Below are 25,002 nucleotides of genomic sequence, written 5' to 3' on the forward strand. Positions count from 1 at the left end.
TAATAAGCACAGACAACAATAAGACTAAGAGTCTACAGCTATGCTAGCAGCTCTGTGTGGCTTTACTGAGCTACAGCTGTGCTTTAAGGGAAATGCTAATGTCAGGAAAATAGCACCTAAGTTCTGTATATTAGCATGCTAATATTTGCTACATAGCTGTTTGCCATTTGGATAAATTGCTATATTTGTTGAAATGTCTGTAAGAAACACTGTGACTTGTTTTATTTTTGAATTATAAAGAATACACATGACTGTCTGCTTGATTTACAGTAAGAGGTGTGGTGTGACATTTTTTGGAAGAAAGGGAATGTGGGGAAGAGAAGATGGAGGGTGGAGAGGACGTGGTGGCAAACAGTTTTTTGACCACTTTAGGCCACGTTTGATTTGTTTTCTGTGAAGTTTCGTTTAGCCTTGAATATTCTTATAATTCTGAAGATGTTTTTGTTCATATTTTTTCACAAATAAAGAACTTTGTAAACTAAAGGAACTTTCTAAAGATGCGTCGGAAGTGCGTCTAAATCAGCCGCCCATTCACTCTACCCACGGCTCTGGTATGGAAAAAGCCGAGACAATAGCAATATGAAATATAGCTGAGGCTGATGTGAATGAAAGTTTAAACAGTTCACTCTTTGATGTCCTTAAGTACCTAACTTAATGGCAATCCCTTCCATAGTTGCAAAGATATTTCAGTCTTGACCCAAGTGTTTACTCCTCAACAACCTCAATGTTGTATGCAAACAGACAGAAGGGAACTACACAACCACTAAAGAAACTTTCTCCAGTCAAATAAGATCTGACAGTTTTTATAGTTTAATGCAAACTCAATCACAGTGTTCAGTGGAGCCAGTATTTTCATCTTGAAACACTGAGACTGTGTACATTTACTTCACTCATGCTAACTCTGCCTTTTACAGTCTCAGTTTTGATTTAAATTTACTTTAGAGCCAGAGCAGGTTATATGAATATTGTTGTCCATAAAACCACATCAGGTCATGTGACTCTACCTGTTCTCAGCAGAGAGCTGTTGCCATAAGCCAAATACGTCTTCAGCCACTTAGGACAAATGTGAGTAAAGAATATCTCCCTGTTTGTATTCCTGCTTTCTCAGCATCCCAGCTCAGTTTGGTGGTGACAGCCTGTGGTTTTAGAGCGATCCATGTCAGCGTCTTCAGGTCAAATGATATGAAGTCTTTTCCATCATGCCCGTACTGCCCGTAACATCTCCAGCCTCATCAACCCACTCACAGTCACTCATCCTCTGCATGGACACCTGCATGGACATGGACACCTGAGAGAGAGAGAGACACTGTGATTAACAATGATGAATAAATTAAATCTCTAGTGGAAAGATGATCTTGAAAATATTGTGAATTGTGCAGTGCACTGGGGAGAGGAAGAGTCGGGTAGTTCAGGATTCATCATCCAGTGTGAGAGCGTCCTGAACTTGATGGTAGAAGACTCAGGGACAGCTTCATCCCACAGACCATAAGACTGCTGAATGCATGAGCTCTCGAGTTCATCTCTATACCAGTTTACTGACACCACACTGACACATGGAGGTCTTTTAACACTTGGTCTCTGTACACTATACTACGGCCAAACCTGGCATCTGCATACTTATTTCACTGCACTGGATACACTTGCATCCCCAGTTACCCACTGTTTACAAACCATACCACACCTGCAGTGTGTGTATCTGTCTTGATTAAACCTCTTATTGTCCCAAGCATTCCGGGATCGGTGTGTGGCACTCAGTTGCAAGCTTTCTTCTTCCAAGCAGTGCACAGGTTGGTCTGTGTGGTCTTGCAGTGTTGAGTCACTGCTCTGTATAGCACCAGCAGCCAGTGCTTGGATCCCCTGGTATGACTATCATTTCCTTTCTGTGCCCCACTCATTCATGGATCCATTATCTCAGGAGCTTCCAGGTTGTGCAGAGGGAGGTTATTGGCTGACAGTTGGATGGAATTGCTCCCTTCTGAGGATCCTTCATGATCAGGACTTCCTTGGGTTAGCCCCATTCATCAGCAGCTGGTTCATTTGTGCTGCTACGCATTCAAGGTGTGCACTTAGCTTCTTTAGCCAGTAGGCGTGGATCATCATCACATTGATGTAATGTGTTGCCTATTTCTCCCATTTATTCTTCCATTACTGTTCTATCTCAGCCTTGGTTGGATCTGTTCTTTTTTTTTTTTATTTAATTTCATTTAATTTATTAATCCCAAACTGGGAAATTACTTCTCTGCATTTCACCCATCACTGATTGAAACACACACACATGCAACATGCAGTGAAACACACAGGAGCAGTGGGCTGCATCAAACGCCCAGGGAGCAAATTGGGGATTAAGTGTCTTGCTCAAGCGCACAGCAGCCAGCTAATGGGAGATGGGGACATGATCACTTCACCATACTCAAATTTTTCCTGTCCGTCTGGTGGGGGAATCAAACCAGCCACCTTCCGTTCACAATCCGCTTCTCCAACCTCTAGGCCACGGCTGCCCCCTAGACAGTGACCTGCAGCTGGAATGAATCAACATCTATTCTTGAGTTATTGCCCTGCCACTAAGTATAGTTTGGATGGTTCTATGGAGAACATCCTGTTTATTCTTCTACTTCTCGTGTGTATCTCTTCAGACAGGCAGCCAGAGCTGTGAGTCTTCGTTTGGTGGTCTCCAGTGCCTAAGGTGTAGACTTGTTCTTAGGTAGCCCTTTTTTCATCACTCCTCTCTGTAACTGACTGACTTCTCTCCATTTTGCCCTGATCTCGGCCTCCACCTTCCTCTTCCACGGGGGATTACGTACATTGAATGCCGTAACCAAGAAACAAGCAACATTGTGGTGGTCAACAAACAACTGAAGAGGGCAGTGGTGATGAATGAAGTGATCCCGACCGACGGCAACATCAAGAAGAAGGAACACCAGAAAATACCAAGAGGTGGGGAGTAAATACAACAGTGGGGCCAATGGTAAACGGGCACTGGAGGCTGTGGCCCCGCAGACTAGAAGAGTGGCTCCAGCAGATTCCAGGTACAATATCGGTGGTCCAGAAGGGTGCAGTCCTGGGAACAGCTAAGACACTGTGTAGAACCCTCAAACTCCCAAGCCTCTGGTAGAAGACCCGAGTTTGAAGAAGACACATGCACCAACCCCCCCCCCCCCCCCCCCCCCCCCCCAGAGCAGGTGACAAGGGGATTTTTATTTTTTTATTATATACAGTATAATTCAATGAAATAATTTTTAGTTTAACTTTAACTTAGGTTACATCTATTTCCTCAACACTGTTACGAGACTACCTGTTTATCAGCTGTTCATCCATCATAGTGGATAAACAGCTAGTTGATTTTTTGATTGATTGACATTTTACACATTTTAATGTAACACAACAGGTTAGCACAGTGTAGCCCAGTCTAAAAATGACATTTTATACTGAACTGACTAAAAATAAATATCGTTATTTGAATAAACAGCAATAAATAGGTTCTGAATTAAAATGTTATAGTAGTTTTTTTTTGTTTGTTTGTTTTTGTTTTTTTTTTTTTTAAAAAAAAAGAAACTTTATAAGCCAACTTCAAGTTTTGTCAGTTTTATTTCATGACGTTTGTCTGGGTGTTGTACAATTTTGTTATCAGAGTACATGAGAAAATGTGATCTGTGTACTACCTAACTTTATGTTATGTCAGTCTTTTGTTTTATGTATTTGCATTGGGCGATGTACTTGTGAAATCCCAATCAGTGAGCGGTGGGCGTGATCCTACGGTGAGCAGTGAGCAGTGAGTAAGCAGTGAAGGGAAGCGGACCATCATTTGCGGTTTGGTGAAATAGTCACATAATACTCGTGGATGCCGAGTCTCCAGTTTTGAGAGGTGATCGGACCAAGGCCACTCTCTTTGGACCCTGCTGTGGATGTCAGTTGTCTCGTTCCATCGTGTATGTTGTTCCCTGAAGCCCAGATCTGCAGAATGATAGACATAGCCTGCCATTGAACAGCCGCAGGACACAAACTTGCAGCATGACCAGCCTTGTCACCAGCTCGCCGGTTGCTACCAAGGTTTTGTGAGTACCTTAACCAGCGCACGTGCTTTCCTTTAATTTTTTGGCTTGATTTACAATTTTTTTTTTTTTTGAAGTGAAGATACCCAGGACCCCGCTCATAGTACTACCATTGCATTCAACACAGAGTTGATATATCAGCTACATGGGACGGGTGTTACAACAGTATTATAATTTATCTGAAACTTTATTTCACATTATATACTATTGCTATACGTTTGCTGCTCTATGCTAAATATGTGTAAGATTCTATTTTGATTTTGTTGCACTGACGTGATGTTTCTTTATATTTTTATATTTTTAGTTTTGAATGGAGCCAGACATTCATTCTTCGCTGGAACTGTTTTATGTACGACAATAAAGAACTTGACCTGTTGGATTACTTTACTAAAGTAAGATGCAAAACATTTTAGCAGTAAAAGTTGATTATATCACACAGAAATACGGTACCTTCACTTTGGTTGAAGTGTTGTGGAATCGTGGCTTTGAAGAAGTTAGGCTGAGCTTCCCAACACTGTTGGTTGTACCACTGACGTTGCTGAGGATCCTCTTTGAATAATTTGTCCACCCAGTCCTGTTTTACTTCTTGAATCTTCGTGTTGGTGTCGCAGTAAAGCATCAGAACATCGTCAACATCTGCAGCTGCCACAAGCTCTGGCAAGTATGGGACTCCAGAAGATCCAGTTACAAGAAACTTCAGGGAGTGTTTGACTGCAGGACTTCAGCTCGGCTTTTAACACTGTCCCCCCGGACATGTTGGCCCTGAAACTCCACAACCTGGGTTTGTCAGACTCACTCTGCTCCTGGATCAGGGACTTCCTCACCAACAGGCCCCAGGTGGTGAGGATAGGGGAGTCTACATCAGCCCCACTGATCCTCAACACTGGCACGCCGCAGGGTTGTGTACTCAGCCCTGCCTTATTCACACTCTACACACACGACTGCTCTGCTATCCACCCCACAAACATGGTCGTCAAGTTCGCGGACGACACCACTGTGGTGGGTCTCATATCTAACAATGATGAGACCCACTACAGAGATGAGGTCCAGAACTTGACACAGTGGTGTTCCAGGAACAACCTCATCCTGAACATCAGCAAAACCAAGGAGGTCATAGTAGACTACAGGAGATCCAGGAAAACTGATCACGCTCCCGTCTGTATACTTGGGGAGGCGGTTGAGCGGGTGGACAGCATCAAGTTCCTGGGCATCCACATCTCCTCTGACCTCTCCTGGTCAGTGAACACCTCACACCTGGTGAAAAAGGCCCAACAGCGGCTTTTCTTTCTCAGGAAGTTGAAACGGACTGGACTGTCTACTCAGCTGCTCGTGAACTTTTACAGAGCCACGATCGAAAGCATCCTGTGTCTCAGTGTGACTGTGTGGTATGGCAGTTGCACAGCACAGGACAGGAAAGATTTAGCCCGGGTGGTGAGGACAGCACAGGGGATTGTGGGCTGCAGTCTACCAGATCTGGACTCAGTTTACACTGCCCGAGTCCAGAAGAAGGCAAGACGCATTGCCACAGACCCCACCCACCCGGGCAACGAACTGTTTGTACCGCTTCCATCAGGAAGGCGGTACAGGAACATTAAAACCAGCACCAACAGACTCAGGGACAGCTTCTTCCCCAGAGCTGTTAAAGCAATAACCCCCCTACAGTGAAACACTCATACACATAGTCTGGCACTAGTGCACTTTGTTTTATCTACCTCACTCTGTATTCCGTATTCTGCATTTTGTACTTTGTATTTTATATTTTTATATTTTCTTCTAAGGTGTGCAATTTTTTATTTTCCTATTTATAAGTGTGTTTTGAAGCTGAGAATCTGCACAAAATTTCGTTATGCTTGCATAATGACAATAAAGACTCTTGAATCTTGAATCTTGAATCTTGAAACAAGGTTTATACATTCAGTATGAATATAAAACATGTAAATAAGTAAAATATCCAAATATAAACTAAAAGTAAATGTAAAACTAAATTAGTTTGTCTTTGAGGCGGACAGCCGCAAAACCCAAAGACTTTCAAGTAAATATTTATAATGTGTTTTTACCTGGTGATGAAACGTGACATAAGAAAAGCAACAAAAATAACTTCCTCATCCTGTTGTTGGACCAGGTAAGTTGAAGCTGCTTTGTTCTCTACACATTTGTTGTTCCTTGTGGGAAAAGCAACAGACAAGTAGGGACGAGATGAAATGAAGATCCACGACAGAGACCAAGTTGTGTGGGAGCGGCTGAATGGGCGTTTAGACCGCGATACTGTGGGACACAAACTGATTCTGACACAAAACAAGCTACAAACTGGATTTACTGAGGCCTCGTTTGGATGGATAATATGAACTAAATTAGACTTTTTTTAAAGTCATAAGTTAAACTTATGACTTCATGTCTCAAGACTTTATGTTGTATGAAGTCAGTGATTATTTTATTTTATAATTGTTGTTGTGTCGTGGCATTCAGTCTTTATGTCTAAATAAGCCACAGACGAGCTGCAACCATCCCAGCTTTAAGACTGACATGAATGGCAGGAGATGTAATCCAACTATCTAGAAAAGTTTTGAACTACATGGAGGCACACGACAGAGTCTGTCTGACTCTCACCATTAAGGATAATCAACAATCAACATTCAATATACTTGCATATGTTTTGTTTTTCATTTTAAACATTAGGTCATTATGAAATCTGGTATTTGAATTTGCTAATTACCTCTGTGGTGCCAAACCCTGTAATACGCCTGTGATAAACACATAGAATTCAAAATCCTCCTGTTTACATTCAAGGCCATCCACAGCCTCGCCCCTCCCCATCAGCCTTGCACAATATACCTACCTACCTACACTATCCCATCTTTCTCTTCATTGTTATTGTATATAGTATTTTTTATCTTTTATCTATATTGTATATAATATCTTTATGTTTCTTACTGCCCCCTTGTGGTTTCTTACACTAATATGTTAAGTGTGTTTCGTGTAATTTGAGAGCAAAGACTAAAGCTGATTCTGATTCTGATGTGGTCAGCAGTGGCCTACTGGCAGCAGATTGTCGTAGCTCGTGATAAAACCAAATTTTTAAGTGCTGCAGTTAGCAGTTAACACTGTTATCCAGAGCTTAAGTCACAACAGATCAGTGAGAAAAAAAGAAAAGACAAAAAGAAGAAACTAAAGAGAAGAGAGAACAAACAAGTAGAGGCATTGGTTCCTGCTTCAGTGTGAAGGAAGTATCTACTGTGTCTGTGACTGGCTCATCCTGACATTTTTTTACTCTTACCAATCTCATTAATGCTTTAATGTAATGCACCAATTGTCACACGAAGAAGAAGAGAAGCCCCATGCAAGCAGAACTGTGAGCCAGGAGAAGAAGAAGAAGAAGAAGAAGAAGAAGAAGAAGAAGAAGAAGAAGAAGAAGAAGAAAAAGAAAAAGAAGAACCAATCCCATTTACCGAAAGCAACTACTACTAACCAATCAGAGGCAGAGAAGGGCGGGTCCTACCCTCATCTTCCTGGTGAAAAATTGTCCAACCACAACAACATAACTAGAAAACGTAAATAGAATTTTTTTTCTTGCATCTTGTCCTCGTTTATCCGTTCAGTGCCAGAGGTAAGAATGTTTGCCGAATTTATGGGGGTGCTTGTTTTACCAACTCAAATGTCAGCAGTCCAAACCTCATAGGTAATCACTGAGAAGCAGCAGTTCCTTGCAAATTCTGGAATCTGGAACCAGGGATTGCTTGGTTTTTTTTTTTTTTTGGGTTTTTTTTGTTATAAATGATCAATAATTGTTATCAAAATTGTTGATTCAACTGAATGATCAAAGATAAATTTAGCAAGCATTTGCAAAAAATGAGAAATTTATAATGAAATGTGTTTCTCATTAGAAATTATTCATTGAGTCATACATGTCAGCATAGTCATAACTTCCTGTTTTCCAGAAAATATCACCTATCTTAACTTATCTTAATCAGTACAGAGACGGACGTCTCCATTCTTCTTCCCATCACAGCTCCCCTCAGCTCCATGTACCAGTACAACAGACCGTACTGATTTAAACGTTACTCCTGCAGTAATTGATTCCTTTGTCAACAACACTGCAGCCACGCTGCACACAGTTTTAGATATGGTTGCCCCACTGAGAAAGAAGGTTAGAAATCATAGGAGGCTAGCTCCTTGGTATAATTCAAATTTAAGAACACTTAAACAAACATCAAGACGGATGGAGAGGAAGTGGTACTCCTCTAAATCAGCTGAATCCCAGAGGGCCTGGAAAGACAGTCTATTGACATACAAAAAGGCCCTTCGTGAAGCCAGAACTGCCTATTATTCAACATTAATAGAGAAAAACAAGAACAACCCACGTTTTCTCTTTAACACTGTAGCCAGGCTGACCAAGAGTCACAGCTCTGTTGAACCTTATATTCCTGCAGCTCTTAGCAGTGAAGACTTCATGAGTTTCTTCACCAATAAAATCAATAACATTAGAGAAATAATCAATAAAGATCTTCCCAGAATAGCCAATATAGTGCCATCTCTAGTAATCTCTTTTAATCCTACTCCATCTCTGGACAGGTTCCTGCCCATAGACCTCCCCGAGCTGACCTCCAGCATTAACAAATCTAACCCAACTACATGTCTCTTAGACCCCATCCCAACTAAGCTCCTCGAGGACGTCTTTCCCTTGATTGGCGTTTCCCTCTTAGATCAGATAAACTTATCCTTAACAACAGGTTATGTACCACAGGCGTTTAAAACCGCTGTTATTAGACCTTTACTTAAAAAACCTTCACTTGACCCAGACATCTTAGCAAACTATAGGCCGATATCCAACCTCCCGTTCTTATCTAAAATACTCGAAAGAGTGGTTGCAAATCAGTTGATTGATCACCTACACAGGTACAGTCTCTTTGAGATGTTTCAGTCTGGTTTCAGAGCCCATCACAGCACAGAAACAGCACTGGTTAAAGTCACAAATGACCTCCTCATGGCATCAGACCGCGGGCTTGTCTCCATACTTGTTTTGCTAGATCTCAGTGCTGCTTTCGACACTGTAGATCACAGCATTTTATTACACAGATTAGAACATGAGACTAGGATCACAGGGACTGCGCTATGCTGGTTCAAATCATATTTAACAGATAGATTTCACTTTGCTCAAGTTAATAATGTTTCCTCTTCATATATAAGGGTTAGCCTCGGTGTTCCACAAGGTTCAGTGCTTGGGCCAATCCTGTTCACCTTATACATGCTCCCTCTAGGAAATATTATTCAGAAACATGGCATAAACTTTCATTGTTATGCTGATGACACTCAGCTGTACTTATCCTTAAAGCCTGAAGAAACAGAGCCATTAGCCAGACTCCAGGCATGTCTTAAGGACATAAAGGACTGGATGACCTCCAATTTTTTATTATTAAACTCAGACAAAACTGAGATCATTGTTCTAGGCCCCAAACACCTTAGAAATAGAATAGCTGATAATATTCTCTCTCTGGACGGCATTACTTTGGCCTCCAGTACGACTGCAAGGAACCTCGGCGTTATCTTTGATCAAGACGTGTCATTTATTCATCACATTAAACAGACCTCTAAGACCGCCTTCTTTCACCTCCGTAATATCGCTAAGATTAGGAGTGTCCTCTCTCAGAGTGATGCTGAAAAACTTGTTCATGCTTTTGTTACTTCTAGGCTGGACTACTGCAACTCACTATTGTCAGGATGTCCAAATTATTCTATTAATAACCTGCAGCTGATCCAAAATGCAGCAGCTAGAGTTTTAACAGGAATCAGTAAAAGGGATCATATCTCCCCCATCTTAGCTTCTCTTCACTGGCTTCCGGTAAAATTCAGAATAGACTTTAAAATTCTCCTACTTACATATAAGGCCCTAAATGGACTCGCCCCATCATACCTGCAGGATCTAATAGTCCCATATATTCCCAATAGAACACTCAGATCACAGAGTGCAGGTTTACTTACAGTTCCCAGAATTTATAAAAGTAGAACGGGAGGATGAGCCTTTAGCTATCAGGCACCCCTGCTGTGGAACCAGTTGCCAATCTGGGTTCGACAGGCAGACACCACCTCCACTTTTAAGACTAAACTTAAAACCTTTCTGTTTAGTAAAGCATATAGTTAGCACCAAATAAAGTGTGTAGGGCTGGTAGGCATAGTTTCACCCACCTCATGATATATAGCCACAGGTAGAATAGGTCTGACTAACTGTTAATCTTTAAATCTCTATCTTAGCTAAGCTGCTATAGGCCTATGCTGCCGGGGGACACAAACATGATCCACCAAGCAGTTTCCCCTCCTCCTTTTCCTCTTCTATCCTCTCCCCTCGTCAGACTAACATGCAGTTCATTATTTTATGTCACTAACTGTGTGTCCAGTGCTCCTCGTAGTCTTGTGTCTCTCCCTCCCTTTCTCTCTCTCTCTCTCTCTGTATCTTTCTGCAGATATCTCTCTATCCAGATCTTCAAGTTGAACTGTAGCCGGCTCTATGACCAACCCAATGTGTATTGTTGACATCTGCCTGTCATTCCTCTGTGTACCGACTATGGGCGGGGTGGTTCTCCCTACGGGCCGAAATCGAACTGATAGGATAGTGATTCTCAACATCACATAAAAAAAGAATACATGAATGTTACAGCAGTTCATTATAATTTTCAATACTATAAATTTCCTATAACTTGTGAAATGTTAAAATCATATTGAGGTGGTAGCAAAAAGTGAAACTAAACAGTTGAGATTTTGTTTTGCTTATCTTTTTAGTAATGTCATTTCTCATGTTGCAAATTGCTTTCCTGCCTGTACAACATCCATTGCACGTCTGCCCGTCCTGGGTGAGGGATCCCTCCTCTGTTGCTCACCCTGAGGTTTCTTCCATTTTTTCCTGTTAAAGGTTTTTCTGGGAGTTTTTCCTTAGTCGATGTGAGGGTCGAAGGGCAGAGGATGTTGCTGATGTTATGTTAAGCCCTTTGAGACAAACTGCTTGTAAAAATGGGCTATACAAATAAAGTTGACTTGACTTGACTTGACTTCCTCCTCCCTACCACTATAGGCAAGGAGAACGAAGACTCGGATTCTCTAATCACTCCAGCTTGAAGCAGTTCTTGCAGATGTTTACGGACAGCTTCCGAGTCGTGGGGATGTATGGGGCGGGATCTGTGTTTGAAAGGCGTCTCGTCAGTGAGTTTAATTTGGTGCTTGACCCTGTCGGTTCTACCAAAATCAAGGTCATTCTGTGCAAAAACTTCAACCATGCCGTTCAGTTTCTGTGTGATGTGCTCCTTCCACTCAGCCAGGATAGGAGAATCACCGGAGTTGAATGTCATTTTCTGTTTCTGAGTAGAGTCTGGTTTCAGTGTAGGCACACTACGCTCTTGTAACAGAACTCTCTGGAAAACACTGATCTCACCAATAATACACCTCTGAGGGACAATAACATCATGTTCTGATTTACTGGTGAGTACTACTGGTACCTTGTGTGGTTGTTTGATGGGCAAGTTGATGAGGCAGGTTTTCACCAGCAAACCACCTGGCAAAGAGGATGCAGAAGGGTGCTCCAACACTACAGACTTCTCAGTAGTGAACCCATTCACTGCAACACAACCTTCCAGGACCACAGTTTGGCCAGCTGGGACCAACTGGGGACCTACACCATGCATCTTCAGCAATCCAAGGTTACCATCCTTGCTTTGCCTCTGTCAAGGACCTTTAGCACTGCCTTGTAGCCATGTGCCATTGGTTGCGATGTCTCAGGAGTAGTTTCACAGTATGTCTCATACAGTACATCCAGCGTGTTGGTGCCGATTAATACAAGTATGTCAAAGCAAGTGTAGGCACCTCAATTTCAATGCCCAAAAACTCTCTGGGAAAGGTGACACTCAGCTCAATGTATCCCAGGTAAGGTCCAGACTGGCCATTGGCTCGCTCAACTTCTAGCAGGTCAAACATTGGTCTGATTTCATGTTTAGATAGGTGTTCCCAATAGAATGAGTGAGGAACTGTGGTGACCTGGGAGCCCATATCTAATAGGGAGGTTGTGGAGTTTCCTTCCACTTCTACCCGTGCTGTGCTCTTTGTACCCACTAAGCCTTTAGCTAACTTGAAGGCGTGACCTCTCATGCAAGACTGCTTTAGCATAGCACATTGTTTGGCAGTGACTTTCTGTTTAGAATCAGTGGGACCTGGTTGATTAATATCAGTTCTTGTCTGGCCCCGCAACAGGAACTTGGCTCAGTTTAAAGGAGAGGTAGGGACGTTCCATGCCTCCCACAACTGCTGCCGTTGTCTCAATTCTTTTCGCTTTGCTGCTACCAAGGCAGGGCTGGCATCCGACTCACAAGTAGCAACAACGTGCCCATCTTCTCCACAGCCAAAGCAGTACCAAGGCCCTTATGCAAAAGTGAGTTGGTTTCCGTGATTGCATGGTCAGGTTTTTGTGTTTTTGTCACTTTCACAGTTTCTTTTTTGGAAGACGTCTTTTTCTTATTCATGAAAAATGCTAGTTGATTTTTCAGATCTGCAACCTGTTTAATTAGCTCATATATGCCACCAGCATCTGATTCAGCTTGGATCTCGTCGCAGTTACACACAGCTTGTACTTGGCTTTCTGTTTTGTGGTACCCAAGTGTTGTTTCATTCTCATGACTTTGGCTTCTTGCCTATCCTCTTTAGTGCATAAAAGCATCAAAAGCTGGGCAAATGAGGGGGGTTCTGATTTTTGTGTTCTAGGCGGAGGTCAGCAAGCGGGACGTTGTCCCAACAGCCCCTGCAAAACTGTCAGAGCAAGTGCCAATCTCCGTCCTGTGCTGAGACACCCTCTCTGCGCACGGCATTACCCAGGGCAACTTGAAGGCGCTGCAGATAGGCAGACAGTTTTTCCCCAGAGTCCTAGAATGTGTTCATGAACCATACAAACAGTTCTTCCCCATCCTCAACTGTGGCAAATGCAGAGTCCAAATTTGCAAATAGGCCGTAGGGGGTGCTTCAGGACCAAGATGCCTGACGACATCAGAAGCTGGAACAAGAAGACTTTCAAGGATTTTCCGAGTTTTCTCAAAGTCAGAGACAGAAACATCTTTCATCATCCAATCTACATGGGACCGCTAAGTGTCATAATCAACCTCACTGTATGGTCGAAGAATCTTCCCAGAGAAACCTCTCAATCTCAAAGTAGGATGAGAGTGTGAGGGTTTGTCTTCGCTCCTCACAATATGCTCCACCACTATCTTTTGCACCTCAGGTGGATTGAGCTCACTGGGACTCAAAGTCATGGGTGCCTTTGAATTAAAGGAGGGAGCATTTGTTCCCTGATTAATATCAGAGAGATCGAACTCGGTGGGAGGGGGAGCACCAACCAACAGCTGCGACGGGATGTCATGCTGGCTGGGCCCTGCAGCCTGCTCAGCTTCCCTTGGGTGTTGGGGGGAAGTTACATGCTCACTGGGTGCAGCACCATCGTTATATTCCTCTATTTATGACATTACCTCCTTTAACACCTCCTCGAAGTAATTTCCACTGAACTTGGCTATTACTTTCAGCTTGTCAAGGTAAGTCCGCGTAACATTGCTGCCCACCTGCTGTGTGTAGACACTTGCCAGGGCTCGGACATGGTAGGTGATATCAAGGCTGTCCGGTAGCGACTGAGTATAAAGCAAAAGAGGTTCTAATGCTTGCACAGCGGTGCCATGGTTATACTCTACTACCAGGTTTGTATGAAACTCTGCGGTTGGGTCATCTGTCTCTACAGTCCTGTTGATTGAACCATATCTTTTCAAAAAGTCAAGAATCTCTTCATCTTTTTCTGATCCTGTCAACCTACTCACTAGAACTGCATTTGGAACTTTGATGCCCAAATTATTTCTAGTAATGTGTATCAAATTATTAAGCAAATAAACAGTTTTTTCCAGTTGACTGTTTGGCAATGAACTAGGCTCCTGGCTGGCTCGCCACTTATTACTTGTGTTGGGATCTCTGGTCATGTGCTCTGGAGAACAATAGAGAGGCCTACATGTGACCCATAAAGCCTGACTTAGAGTGACTAACCGTTAGAAATCTATTTTATGGCGTACGCCTAGTCATAAATTCCTGAGTTCGAACCCCGAACGAGCACAGACATTGGCTGTGTGCCAGCCATCCCTAAGGAATCTACGGTGACGTCACTCAGGTAATAAAAGGTCACTGCGACCATCAGCATGCTTTTTTTCCCCGTGCGTGCTGTGACAGTGAGAGCTGCTCCAGGCTCTCCAAGTGTCCAAACCGCCCAAAGGGAGCAACAATCAAACGTTTGATTAACATCATTTTAGATCCCGGGTCACAGTTCTGCAACTCGCAGGCCGAGAAACAGACTGCTGTATTTTTCCTGTAACTTTTCCTTTTTTCCTTTTACCGACGTGGATCGCTGGGCAATCAGCTGATCGCACGTTAACGAGCCGCGCGCCGACTTTGTTAAGGACGAAAACAAAGTTTGTTTAACCTCTTCAACGGTGATTTTCTCCGCTGCCGCCGAGAGATCAACACTCCGCATCATCAGAATAACGGACCGCCAGCATCCCGCCGAGGACGACGCTGCGAACGTTTAAGCGGATCATTCTTTCAAACTCCGAATGATCGGAGCAACGCAACGTAAGAGGCTTATGTCTGGGCAGAGATAGTGTAACGTAGGGTTGTTTACACATGATTTCTGTAACTTTTAAGTGCTGCATTCATTGATTTTGTTTTCCGGTCGGTCATTTCCGCCGTTTCAGCGAGACCGCGCGTCACCAGTTAAAGGACCAATAGCTGAGCAGACAAGCTCCGGTTTACTGACTCCGCTATTGTGTGGTGACACGCGAGTTTCTAAAGAATTAGAGTGGATTATTTTATTGGGTTGTGTTTCTTGTATTTTCATTTCTATCTTTCCTCACACTCTTCTTTCTGAACGGTGAGGCGAAAGTCCGAGCACGCGATCACGAACCGTAACCAAGGGGTACGTGGCGCTCAAAGGCTTCCGCCCATCGTTCTCTTCTGTGACCACATAAGCAACATCACATTGGTTATCACCATCTTGGCTCTGAATAATACGGCCGGCGTATTCTTCCGTAGTCATTTTGGGTTTTGCTGAGTCATCACATGCGTGTGACTAGTTTTGTTTGCTGAGTCATCCTTTATGTGGTTGTTCATCCTGGTGTGCTGACCCCTCCTCATGTAGTCCTCCACCATTTTGGTTGTAGTTTCCCCACTCGCCATTCTGGTTGTAGCTCCTCCCCTCATGTGGCCATCCGCCATCTTAATTGTAGTCAGCCACTAGCTTGTTGTTAGCTGCTATCTTGTTAGCTGCTATCTTGCTAACCGCCATTTTGTTTGTTTTTAGCCTGTAGCTTGTTAGCCACCCTCTGGCTATCTTGCTAACCGCCATTTTGTTTGTTTTTAGCCTGTAGCTTGTTAGCCACTCTCTGGCTAGCTTGCTAACCGCCATCTTGTTTGTTTTTAGCCACTAGCTTGTTAGCCGCTACCTGGCTAGCTTGTTAGCCTCCATACTTTTGTTGTCATCTGTCTCTCTCACACACACCCACACACACACACACACACACACACGCTCCTGTATATAGATATACTCTTGTTGCTGTACCTGTGTTACCTTAGTTAATAGTTAATGGGTGTTGATAAAACTTAGATTATAATAGTGTTTATTACAAAGTGATACTTATCTATGGATGGTTGTTGCTGTTTAATAAATCCTGTTATAGTTTAACCTGTCGTTGTCTGTGGTTATTGTGTATGTACTTGTAATACCAGCTGAATTCATGACAGCCAGTGCTCGGAATCATCCTTCACAATTTTAAGAGACTGTTTTCCCATTAATTAATTTGGCTATTGGTCCCTGGTAACAGGGTGGTGCCCCGATATTTATGTGTATAAAGCATACACTGACTTTACTTTAATGATTATTTCCCATAATCATTGACTCTTTGCCAATAACCAAATTGCTCCTACTAAGTCGCACAACACTTGTAACCTGTTAAAGATAGAGAGAAAGATCGTAATGGATTACTGGGTACGATGGCCTGTGAAATCAGAAGTTCCACGATCGACTATAGAGCCCAGTATTAACCAAACAATGACCCAGGAACGAGGCAACACAGTGTTACTCTCTTTAAGAACCAGTAACGCTTCCTTCTTTATTACAAAATGAGAAGGAGAAAAAAGGAACACGTGAATACATAAAAAAGTACAGAAATCTTACCTGGGTAAGTTAGAAAGAAACAAAAAAATAATAATTTTGCAGCTGCGTTTAAAATTAAGTTCAACTCCTTTTTATTCTGTCACTTCAATCCCGGTATCAACACCGTGGAGGTTGAAAAAATCAGTCCTACCGCATTGTTGAATGAGTAAGTTGTGCATGTGTGTGTAATGAACGGTTGAAGGGGTCCAAGTTCTTGATTCTCTGCATTCTAATTGTCCTCCGGGCTGTGGCTCGCCATCAGTCTTCTCTTACAGGCTCCAACATCCAGGTAGGTCCAAGTTCAAAGGGTTCAACAAAAAACCTGACCTATTATAGTAGGGTCAGAACATCCTCTTAATTCTTTTAACTGAATAAACATTGTAATATGACAGCACAACATCCAGTAATAATGTTGCAACATTCTCAGAATATTCAAAGATCATGTTCTCAAAATAATTCAATGAAATCAATGTCAAAATACCCACTTGACATAATAATTAGCACACAAAACATCACTAAAACCAGTAAGGAGAAATATATAATATGGGCAATTAGTAAAGTGTGGCTAAATGGGCTTAAAATGCACAGATAAAAGTACTAACGCAACTCATATTACAGCTCAGCGTGGGACAAATGCACAAACGTCATATTGCACCTTTAAAATGTCAAACCAGTGCTTCGAGTGTGTTATGTGTAGTGTCTACCGTCGTGCTGATAGTATGTAGAGCTAGCGCTACGACGTTAGCCTTACTGCTAACAATTAACCTGCGTGGGTATTTACACTAGAAATTAACACTTAGCATTGGCAAAAACGATCTCTCATAGTGAGATGTCGGGTCCTTCCAACCGCACGCTCACAAGTCCAGGCAGTCACGCCAGATTTCTCAGGCAGTTTTTAATCACTTTTTTTCCCCCAGTTTTATTGGTACATTGTCACAGGTCAGTATCGTGCTCGATGGAGGGCATGCTCTCTATCCTCACAACGGCTCCAGAGGAAGTGAACCTTGACATGAACAGGTAAATGAGCGTGAGCCTGCTACAGATTGGCTGGTCTTTTAATGTGCAATTATATTATGGTTACATCTTATTAATTAATTATATTATTATAATACAGACTTTTTAACCTTGGTTACATGCACGCTGACATACTGCACAGAGACAACAGATCAACAATGAAATAGTGGTCCTGGTTTTCTTTTCCTTTATTGTCTACCGTGGGAACAACATGTGGTGACACTTCAGCTTTTCAGGCTAAGGGCAAGAAGGCAAATGAGGGCTCTGAATGAAACATCTTCATGTTTATCTGTTAAATTTGCGACCTCCTGTCTCCCAGTCGTTGTTGCTGTGATCCTCCATATTTGGTAAAAAGACATTTTGGATGTTGGTCCATAATACAGCTTAAAATTGTCTGGAAAAGAACCATAAATCTGTGACTGAAGTCACAGATGAATGTGTGGAAAAAAGGAGATGAATGCTTGAAAGTTGAGGGCTTTATTGAAATGCAAAACATCAGCACAAAAACAGTGAACTTGATGCTGACAAACATCTGTAGAGGTACAAAGGTCAAGGTACAGAGGTCTGTCTGGTTCCAGCAGTCTCACCAACAGTAACCAGTCAACATATGGTCTTCCAAACAACAGGACCTGGTTTCACTAATCCTTTCTAAACCATTTTGAGCACCTTACTCAAAGAGTGAAGCAGTTCAGCCAGCCACACTACAAAAACCTGATGAGCTTAAAGAACATGATGCACTGCTGTACATTAAACCACTGTTGGGATCTCTGGCCATGTGCTCTGGAAAACAATAGAGCGGCCTACATGTACCCCATAAAGCCTGAGTTAGAGTAACTGTCGGTTCGAGTGGACTTCGAGGGACACGCCCCCCCGCGTCATCCCTCTGCCATCTTGGTCTCCATCGCCATCTCTCTCTCTCTCTCTCTCTCTCTCACACACACACACACACACACACTCCTGTATATATGCACACCCATGTATAGATATACTCTTGCTGCTGTACCTGTGTTATCTTTAGTTAATAGTTAATGTGTGTTGATAAAACTTAGATTATGATAGTGTTTATTACAAAGTGATACTTATCTCTGGATGGTTGTTGCTGGTTAATAAATCCTGTTATAGTTTAACCTGTCGTTGTCTGTGGTTATTGTGAATGTACTTGTATTAACAGCTGGATTCATGACAGTCAGTGCTCGGATTCATCCTTCATAATTTTAAGAGACTGTTATTTCCTATTTATTAATTTGGTTATTGGTCCCTGGTGACAGGGTGGTGCCCCGATTTTTACGTGTATAAAGCATACACTGATTTTGCTTTAATGATTATTCCCCATAATCATTGACTCTGGCCAGTAACCAAATTGCTCCTACTAGTGCACAACAACCACTCAACAGTATAAACTCAAAATTAATCATCTCACATACTTTCATACATACTTACTCTATGTCCTAGTAGTGTTTATATACCTTCAGGTATTTAAGGCAGATCTTTGATCACTGAGGAGTATTTTCAGTGTTTTATCAGTACTCTACTTGAGTATCTAATCACTGTGTCCACCACCTTCTCCTCCCAACACTGTTATCACATTATTATGACATAAAAGCTGTGAGTTTTACAATGTTAGCTGCACGAAACATTTCAAGTATGCAACATGGATGAAAGCACCAACCAATCAAAGTCCTGAAATCTTTATATTCCTCTCCTCCTCCTTCTCCTGTAAACGATCAATTGAGCTACAGCGATGGCAGCAAGAACAATCACAGCAGCAAAGAAGAAGACGCTCATGCGACTGGCCTCCTCTGCTGGGAAAAAAGTCAATGCAGACAAAGCAGGTTAGAACAGATGATATCGTCCATCCAAAGATTTATTCTGACTCACTTGTGGGATTGTTTGTATGATCTTAAATGTGTTTCTGTAACCCTAAACCTAAAAAAACCCCAGAAACTTAAAAAAATCAAAGTATTCAAGGGCAGCCAAAACAGCTAAAACGGTCTGCAAACAGACATTCTGTAGGAGCCTAAATGCTGTCACACCGCGGTGAGGCATTGTCTTGTTTTGGGTTTTATGTCTTGTCATTTCCTGTTTTATTTTGAAGAGTAACTGTCCTCTCATTTCAGGTCACTTGCCCTTCCTCGTGTCTGCAGTCTGATTGTCTTCCCGATTACCTGATTGTTTCCACCTGTTTCCCATTACCCTCATGTGTTCAAAAAGTCTGTGTTTCCCTCGTCTTGTGCCAGTGTGTTTCGTCCTCATATGATCAAGCCAGCGCTCCTTGTCACAGCCATAGTATTCTGCCTTGTAAGCTCATTGTTGCATTTTCTTTGAGAGTGATTTTTTGTTGTACCTTCTGTAGCTCAGTTTAGTTTTCCTGTTAGAATTAGTCATAGTTTTCTCCTCTTTTTAGAATGATTTTTGGTTGTAGATATTATCGTGTTGTTAGTTTAGATTTTCCTCCGTATGGAGTGATTTTTTTGTTCTTAGTGTTATTTCATTAGATTGTAGAATTATTCCTCCTCTGTGAGCGTCTTTTGTTTCGTAAAGTTTTATAGCCAGACGTTGCTTTCTTTTCCTCTTTGGTCAGTGTGTACTGTCAAGCTAGGGCTCGGAGCAGGAGTTAATGTTTCATAGCCATGTGGTCTCCTCTAAGGAAGAACACACGCTAGGTTACTTTCATAGCCACATTGTTTTGTTTTCACTCTGCCAAGAGGTTATCACAGACGTCTTTAATAAAGTCTGAACTTTTGACAATCGAGTCTCTGCATCTGAGTCCTGCTCCGAGCCCTAGCTTGACAGTACACACTGGCCAGTATGGACTCAGCAGAGACCCGGCAGATGGAAGCTGCCTTGCAGGATCAGAAAGCCCGTATCACGTGCCAGGAAGAGTTTCAGACAGCCATGGCATCGCACATCAGAGTCCTGTCTAGCCAGGTGCAGGACCTTCTTGACCATCTGGTGAAGACATCAGGATCAACCGTGGCTCCTGTTCTATTCACTATGAACATACTCCCCATGCTTTTTGCACCGACAGGTCCAAGATAGCATTCATGATCTCCCACCTGTCGGGTCGGGCGAGAGTGTGGTCGAGCATGGGCCATGGCGGAGTGGGCACGAGACTCTGGACTCTGTTACTCTTCTACTTCTACTGTTACCTGAATTTAAGGCAGCTTTACAAAGAACTTTCGACCCCGTAACCTCAGATCAGGAAAAGGCTCGAGAGCTTAGCGGGGTGAGCCAGGGATCAGAGTCGGTGTGCGATTACACAATCCGCTTCCGCACTCGGCAGAGAGAGGGAGGAAATCGGGTAAAATTCTGGGGATGGGGAAAAGACTGTGAAAAACATGGCCAGGGTTCACCGACACCAGAGGTACCTAAGGCTGCTATTAACGTTTTTTCTGCTAATTCTCCCACAGATGCCGAATACCCAGACTTGAATTTGGTACCCTCTTACTACCACCACCTCAAGGAGTTTTTCAGCAAAACCAAAGCCATGTCACTTCCTCCACATCGACCATACGATTGTGCCATTGACCTGATTCCTAGACCTCCGCAATGCTCACCTTATCAGGATTAGAGAGGGTGATGGGTGGAAGACGGGGTTTAACACCCCTAGTGGATATTATGAACACCTAGTGATGCCTTTTGGTCTTACTAATGCACCTGTGGTGTTTCAGGCTATGATTAATGATGTCCTTCGAAATTTTTTAGACCATATATATATGGATATACTCATTTATTCCGCCGACCTTGACTCCCACAAGCTGTACATCAAGGCAGAGAAAAGACAGTTTCATGCCAACACCATCTCCTTCCTGGGCTTCATCGTAGCCCCTGGCAAGGTTCAGATGGATCCTAAGACTGAGTGGCCCACACCTGATAGCCGCAAGAAGGTTCAGCAGTTCCTCGGATTTGCTAACTTTTGCAGGCGGTTTATCAGGGAGTTCAGTGCCATAGCTGCTCCACTTCATGCTCTGACTTCCTCCAAGGTGCGCTTTCTGTGGACTCCTGAGGTGGAGGCAGCATTCCAGGACTTCAAGTGACGCTTCACCTCTGCTCCCATTCTCACCCCACCTGATCCTCAGCAGCAGTTTGTGGTGGAGCTGGACGCCTCCAATGAAGGAGTTGGAGCAGTCCTCTCTTAGAGATCCGAGGAGGATGGTAAGATGCACCGATGTGCCTTTTTGTCGCAACGGCTGTCTAAGGCCAAAAGAAACTATGATGTCGGCAACCGCAAACTGTTGGCTGTCAAACTAGCACTGAAGGAGTGGCGGCATTGGCTGGAGGATGCTCCCCAGCCATTCTCTTGGCGGCATTGGCTGAAGGGTGCTCCCCAGCCATTCATAGTCTGGACCAACCATAAGAACCTGGAATACATTTGCCAGGCTCAACGACTGAATTCTCGCCAGGCCAGGTGGGCGTTGTTCTTTAACAGATTTAATCTCTTTCTCTCATACAGGGCGGGGTCTCAAAACGTCAAGCCTATTCCGCCCAGGCCATGGGTGGAAATATCTATGGACTACGTCACGGGGCTTCCGCCCTCCCGAGGTAACACCACAGTTCTCACGGTAGTAGACTGATTCTCCAAGATGGTCAAGTTTATTGCCTTGCCCAAGTTGCCATCTGCCAAAGAGATGGCAGAAGTCATGCTTAACCATGTTTTTCGAGTTCATGGCTTTCGCAAGGACAGTGTCTCTGACAGAGGTCCACAATTTGTGTCTCATTTTTCGAAGGAGCCAGCCTGACCTCTGGATACCATCCGGAGTCGAACGGCCAGACCTCAACCTTAAGGTTCCCTCCAAGAAACTGGCACTGCGGTTTGTGGGTCCTTTTCCCATCACTCAAGTTATCAATCCCGCTGCGATACGCCTCTCTTGGCAGAGAAGAGGTTATCAGCTTGACAAATACATGTTATTAATGTTGAATGATTGGCATGTTATAATTTATATTCAAGAGTGAAACAATAGTGAAAGTAATATTTACAGTTTATGCTAATGCTATAAATTAATTGTTGACTTGATTACACTTAAAACTGTGTATGGTTTGGGATATGTAATATCTCAGTTTTATATTAACGAATTTGGGGGAAAAGGTTGCTGTAACTACTGCTTCCTGTTGACAGGGTAAGTTTTAGTGATGGGGTTTTACTCTCGTGAGAAGTGAGTCTCTCTCTCTTTTTTTTTTTTTTTTTTTCTTGGGAAGAAACATAGTGGCAGTCAGACAGGCTAAGAGTGGAGCCACATGGTTTTACGACCACTCTCATTCAATCTTTTACTCTCTTTAGAAATTGATTATTTTTGTACTGCTTGTTATTTTTGTGTTTAAGTAGACAGTTAAACTACATTTTTTTATATGAAGTATGACGAGTGGAATAAATAGAGTGTCAAGCTAAGACTTCATTTAGTGGAAACCTACACCTTCCCTTCAGTCTCCTCTAATCTCAGTCTTACCCCAGTTGGTCCTGATGTCTGCTTTGTCCAGTTTGATCACGATGTCCTCTCTCACACCTGAGAACTGAAACACACAGGTGTACCTGCTCCAGTCTTCAGGTGTGACTGATGAAAGCTTCAGGTCAGCACTCATCTGGAAGGTTTCATCATGGTTGGGGAGGATCTCTCCAAGCTCCACGTCCTCATAAAGCTCCTCTCCATCTTTCCTCCAACTTAGTATGGCTCTGTCAGGGTAGAAACCTGTAGCGTGGCAGCTGACTGGAGAGGAGGGAGTCTTCTGGAGGAGAGACACCGAGGGAAGCTCTGGACAGGCAGAGACAAAGACAGTTTATAGGTTCTTTATTAGGATCTACTGGAGATCAATATTATCATTCCTGTTTGATGTATTTTTAATATTTTAGTAACATATGCTGTGTATACATGCAGTGCAAATAAAGATCACTGAAGTGTAACTGAGAAAAGAAGGGAGGGACAGAGGGGACAAACAGGTGAATAGAGGTGAGGGGGTGAGACAGACTAGAAAGGAAGGAGGACAGTGAGAGACAGACGGAGTGAGAGGCAGAGACAGAAAGTGAGACAGACTGAAACACAGCAGAGAGAACATGAAAGAGAAACGTGTGGACACTGAGACAAAGTGAGTCTCTGTATGTTGGTTCATCCATCCATCCATCCATTTTCTATACCGCTTATCCGTCAGGGTCGCGGGGGAGCTGGAGCCTATCCCAGCTGACTACGGGCGAGAGGCGGGGTACACACTAGGGGCAATTTAGAATAGCCGCCCATGTTGGTTCATATTTACTGAAATGTTACTGCTGGTGAGAAACAGAAGACAGACATGCAGACTGTTGTGTCCATTAAACTCAGGTCATGTGATCCTACCTGTTCTCAGCAGAGAGCTCCTCCCATAGTCCACATACTTCTTCAGCCACTCAGGACACTCCCAGGTGAGGTACTGCTTCCAGTTTGCTATCAGAGGTTCGTCTTTATCCCACTTGTGTTTGGTGATGACAGCCTGTGGTTTAGGAGCGATCCAAGTCAGCGTCTGCAGGTCAAATGCTATGAAGTCTTCTCCATCAAAACCAAACTGCCAAAAACCAGTGGTGTTCCCTGTCTTCTCATCCCACTCACAGCCGCACATCATCTGGACAATGTGGACACCTGAGAGACAGAGACAGAGACTACAGTGAAGCAGAGTGAGCTCACAGCCCAGTCATCCATCATCAGCTGATATCATATCTTCACCACAGAGACACACTGATCCACACAGACCAAAACAGAGGATCTACACCACCTGCTGTTACTGGCTCCATGAGAGACACTCACAGCCACAGTTCATATCCTGTTTGTTTTAACCACAGAGACACACTGAGTCCACTGAGACCAACAGTTTGTCTCCACTGCCTCCTGACTAGCAGACACAGATTAAACCTGGTCCTGGACTGGACATTACACCCATTGAGACCCTGCAGCCAGTGGATCAGTCCAACAACATCCGCTTCCTGTGACAAACTACAGACTGGACTGTCTTGAAGCTGCAAGCTTCCACTGAAGGACACTTTCTGACCATCAGGACCTTCATGGAGACTGGGAGGCAGTCTGAGTGACCTAATTGGTCCATCCATCAGTCAGTCATGTGACACAACCAGCAGCAGTTTTCCAGCTGCAGATGTTGGCTTGATGCTGCTGATGGGATGGACCAACTCACCATGGTCAGTACAGCAGAGCTAATCTGATATAATCTCTAGTCCTGCTTCAGGTTCAGGGATGAAATTAATGATTCTTTTCATTGTCAGTTATTTTCTGATTCATCGATGAACCATTTACTGATTTTTAGTCAGAAAATTGTTAAAAATGACCATCACAAGTTCCCAGAGCCAAAGGTGAAATCTTCAAATTTCTTCTTCTGTATTATGGGATGGGCAGACTATGTGTCAGTACAGCAGAGTTAATCTAATCTAAACTGTATTATGCTACATATTCTGAGCTCAAACTGATTATTGCTGTCTTTATTGATTATGATTTGACTGTTTTTATAGTCAGTGGATCGTTCATGCTGCAAAATATCAAGAAACAGTGAAAATGTCCACGAGTTCCCAGAGGCTCAGCTGAGATGTTCAAATTGTTAGTTTTGTCTGACCAACACTGAAAAGTATTTAATTTATAACAATATAACACAGAGAAAAGCAGCAAATTCTCACGCTTGAGATGCTGGAAGTCGAAAATGTTTGTCACTTTTGTTTCATAAAAGACTTTAAATAATTATTTGATTATCAATCCATCCATCCAT

The 25,002-nt window shown here is 43.1% G+C and overlaps 2 protein-coding genes across 2 annotated transcripts in view; one reads left to right on the forward strand and one right to left on the reverse strand.

Moving 5' to 3' along the window:
• LOC124068885 overlaps positions 1 to 25,002 on the reverse strand; it is a 62,191-nt gene that overhangs the window by 33,612 nt on the left and 3,577 nt on the right. The window contains exon 3 of the mRNA XM_046407415.1: positions 23,595 to 23,873. Coding sequence (XP_046263371.1) covers positions 23,595 to 23,873 — 279 coding nt within the window. The remainder of the gene's footprint in view (positions 1 to 23,594; positions 23,874 to 25,002) is intronic.
• The window catches only part of exoc3 (exocyst complex component 3), a 59,075-nt gene continuing 41,706 nt past the window's right edge, over positions 7,634 to 25,002 (forward strand). The window contains exon 1 of the mRNA XM_046407414.1: positions 7,634 to 7,653. The gene's annotated coding sequence lies outside the window, so the exon portion shown is untranslated. The remainder of the gene's footprint in view (positions 7,654 to 25,002) is intronic.

The sequence above is a fragment of the Scatophagus argus genome, chromosome 13 (genome assembly GCF_020382885.2).
Source record: "Scatophagus argus isolate fScaArg1 chromosome 13, fScaArg1.pri, whole genome shotgun sequence".
Taxonomy (NCBI): Eukaryota; Metazoa; Chordata; class Actinopteri; family Scatophagidae; genus Scatophagus; species Scatophagus argus.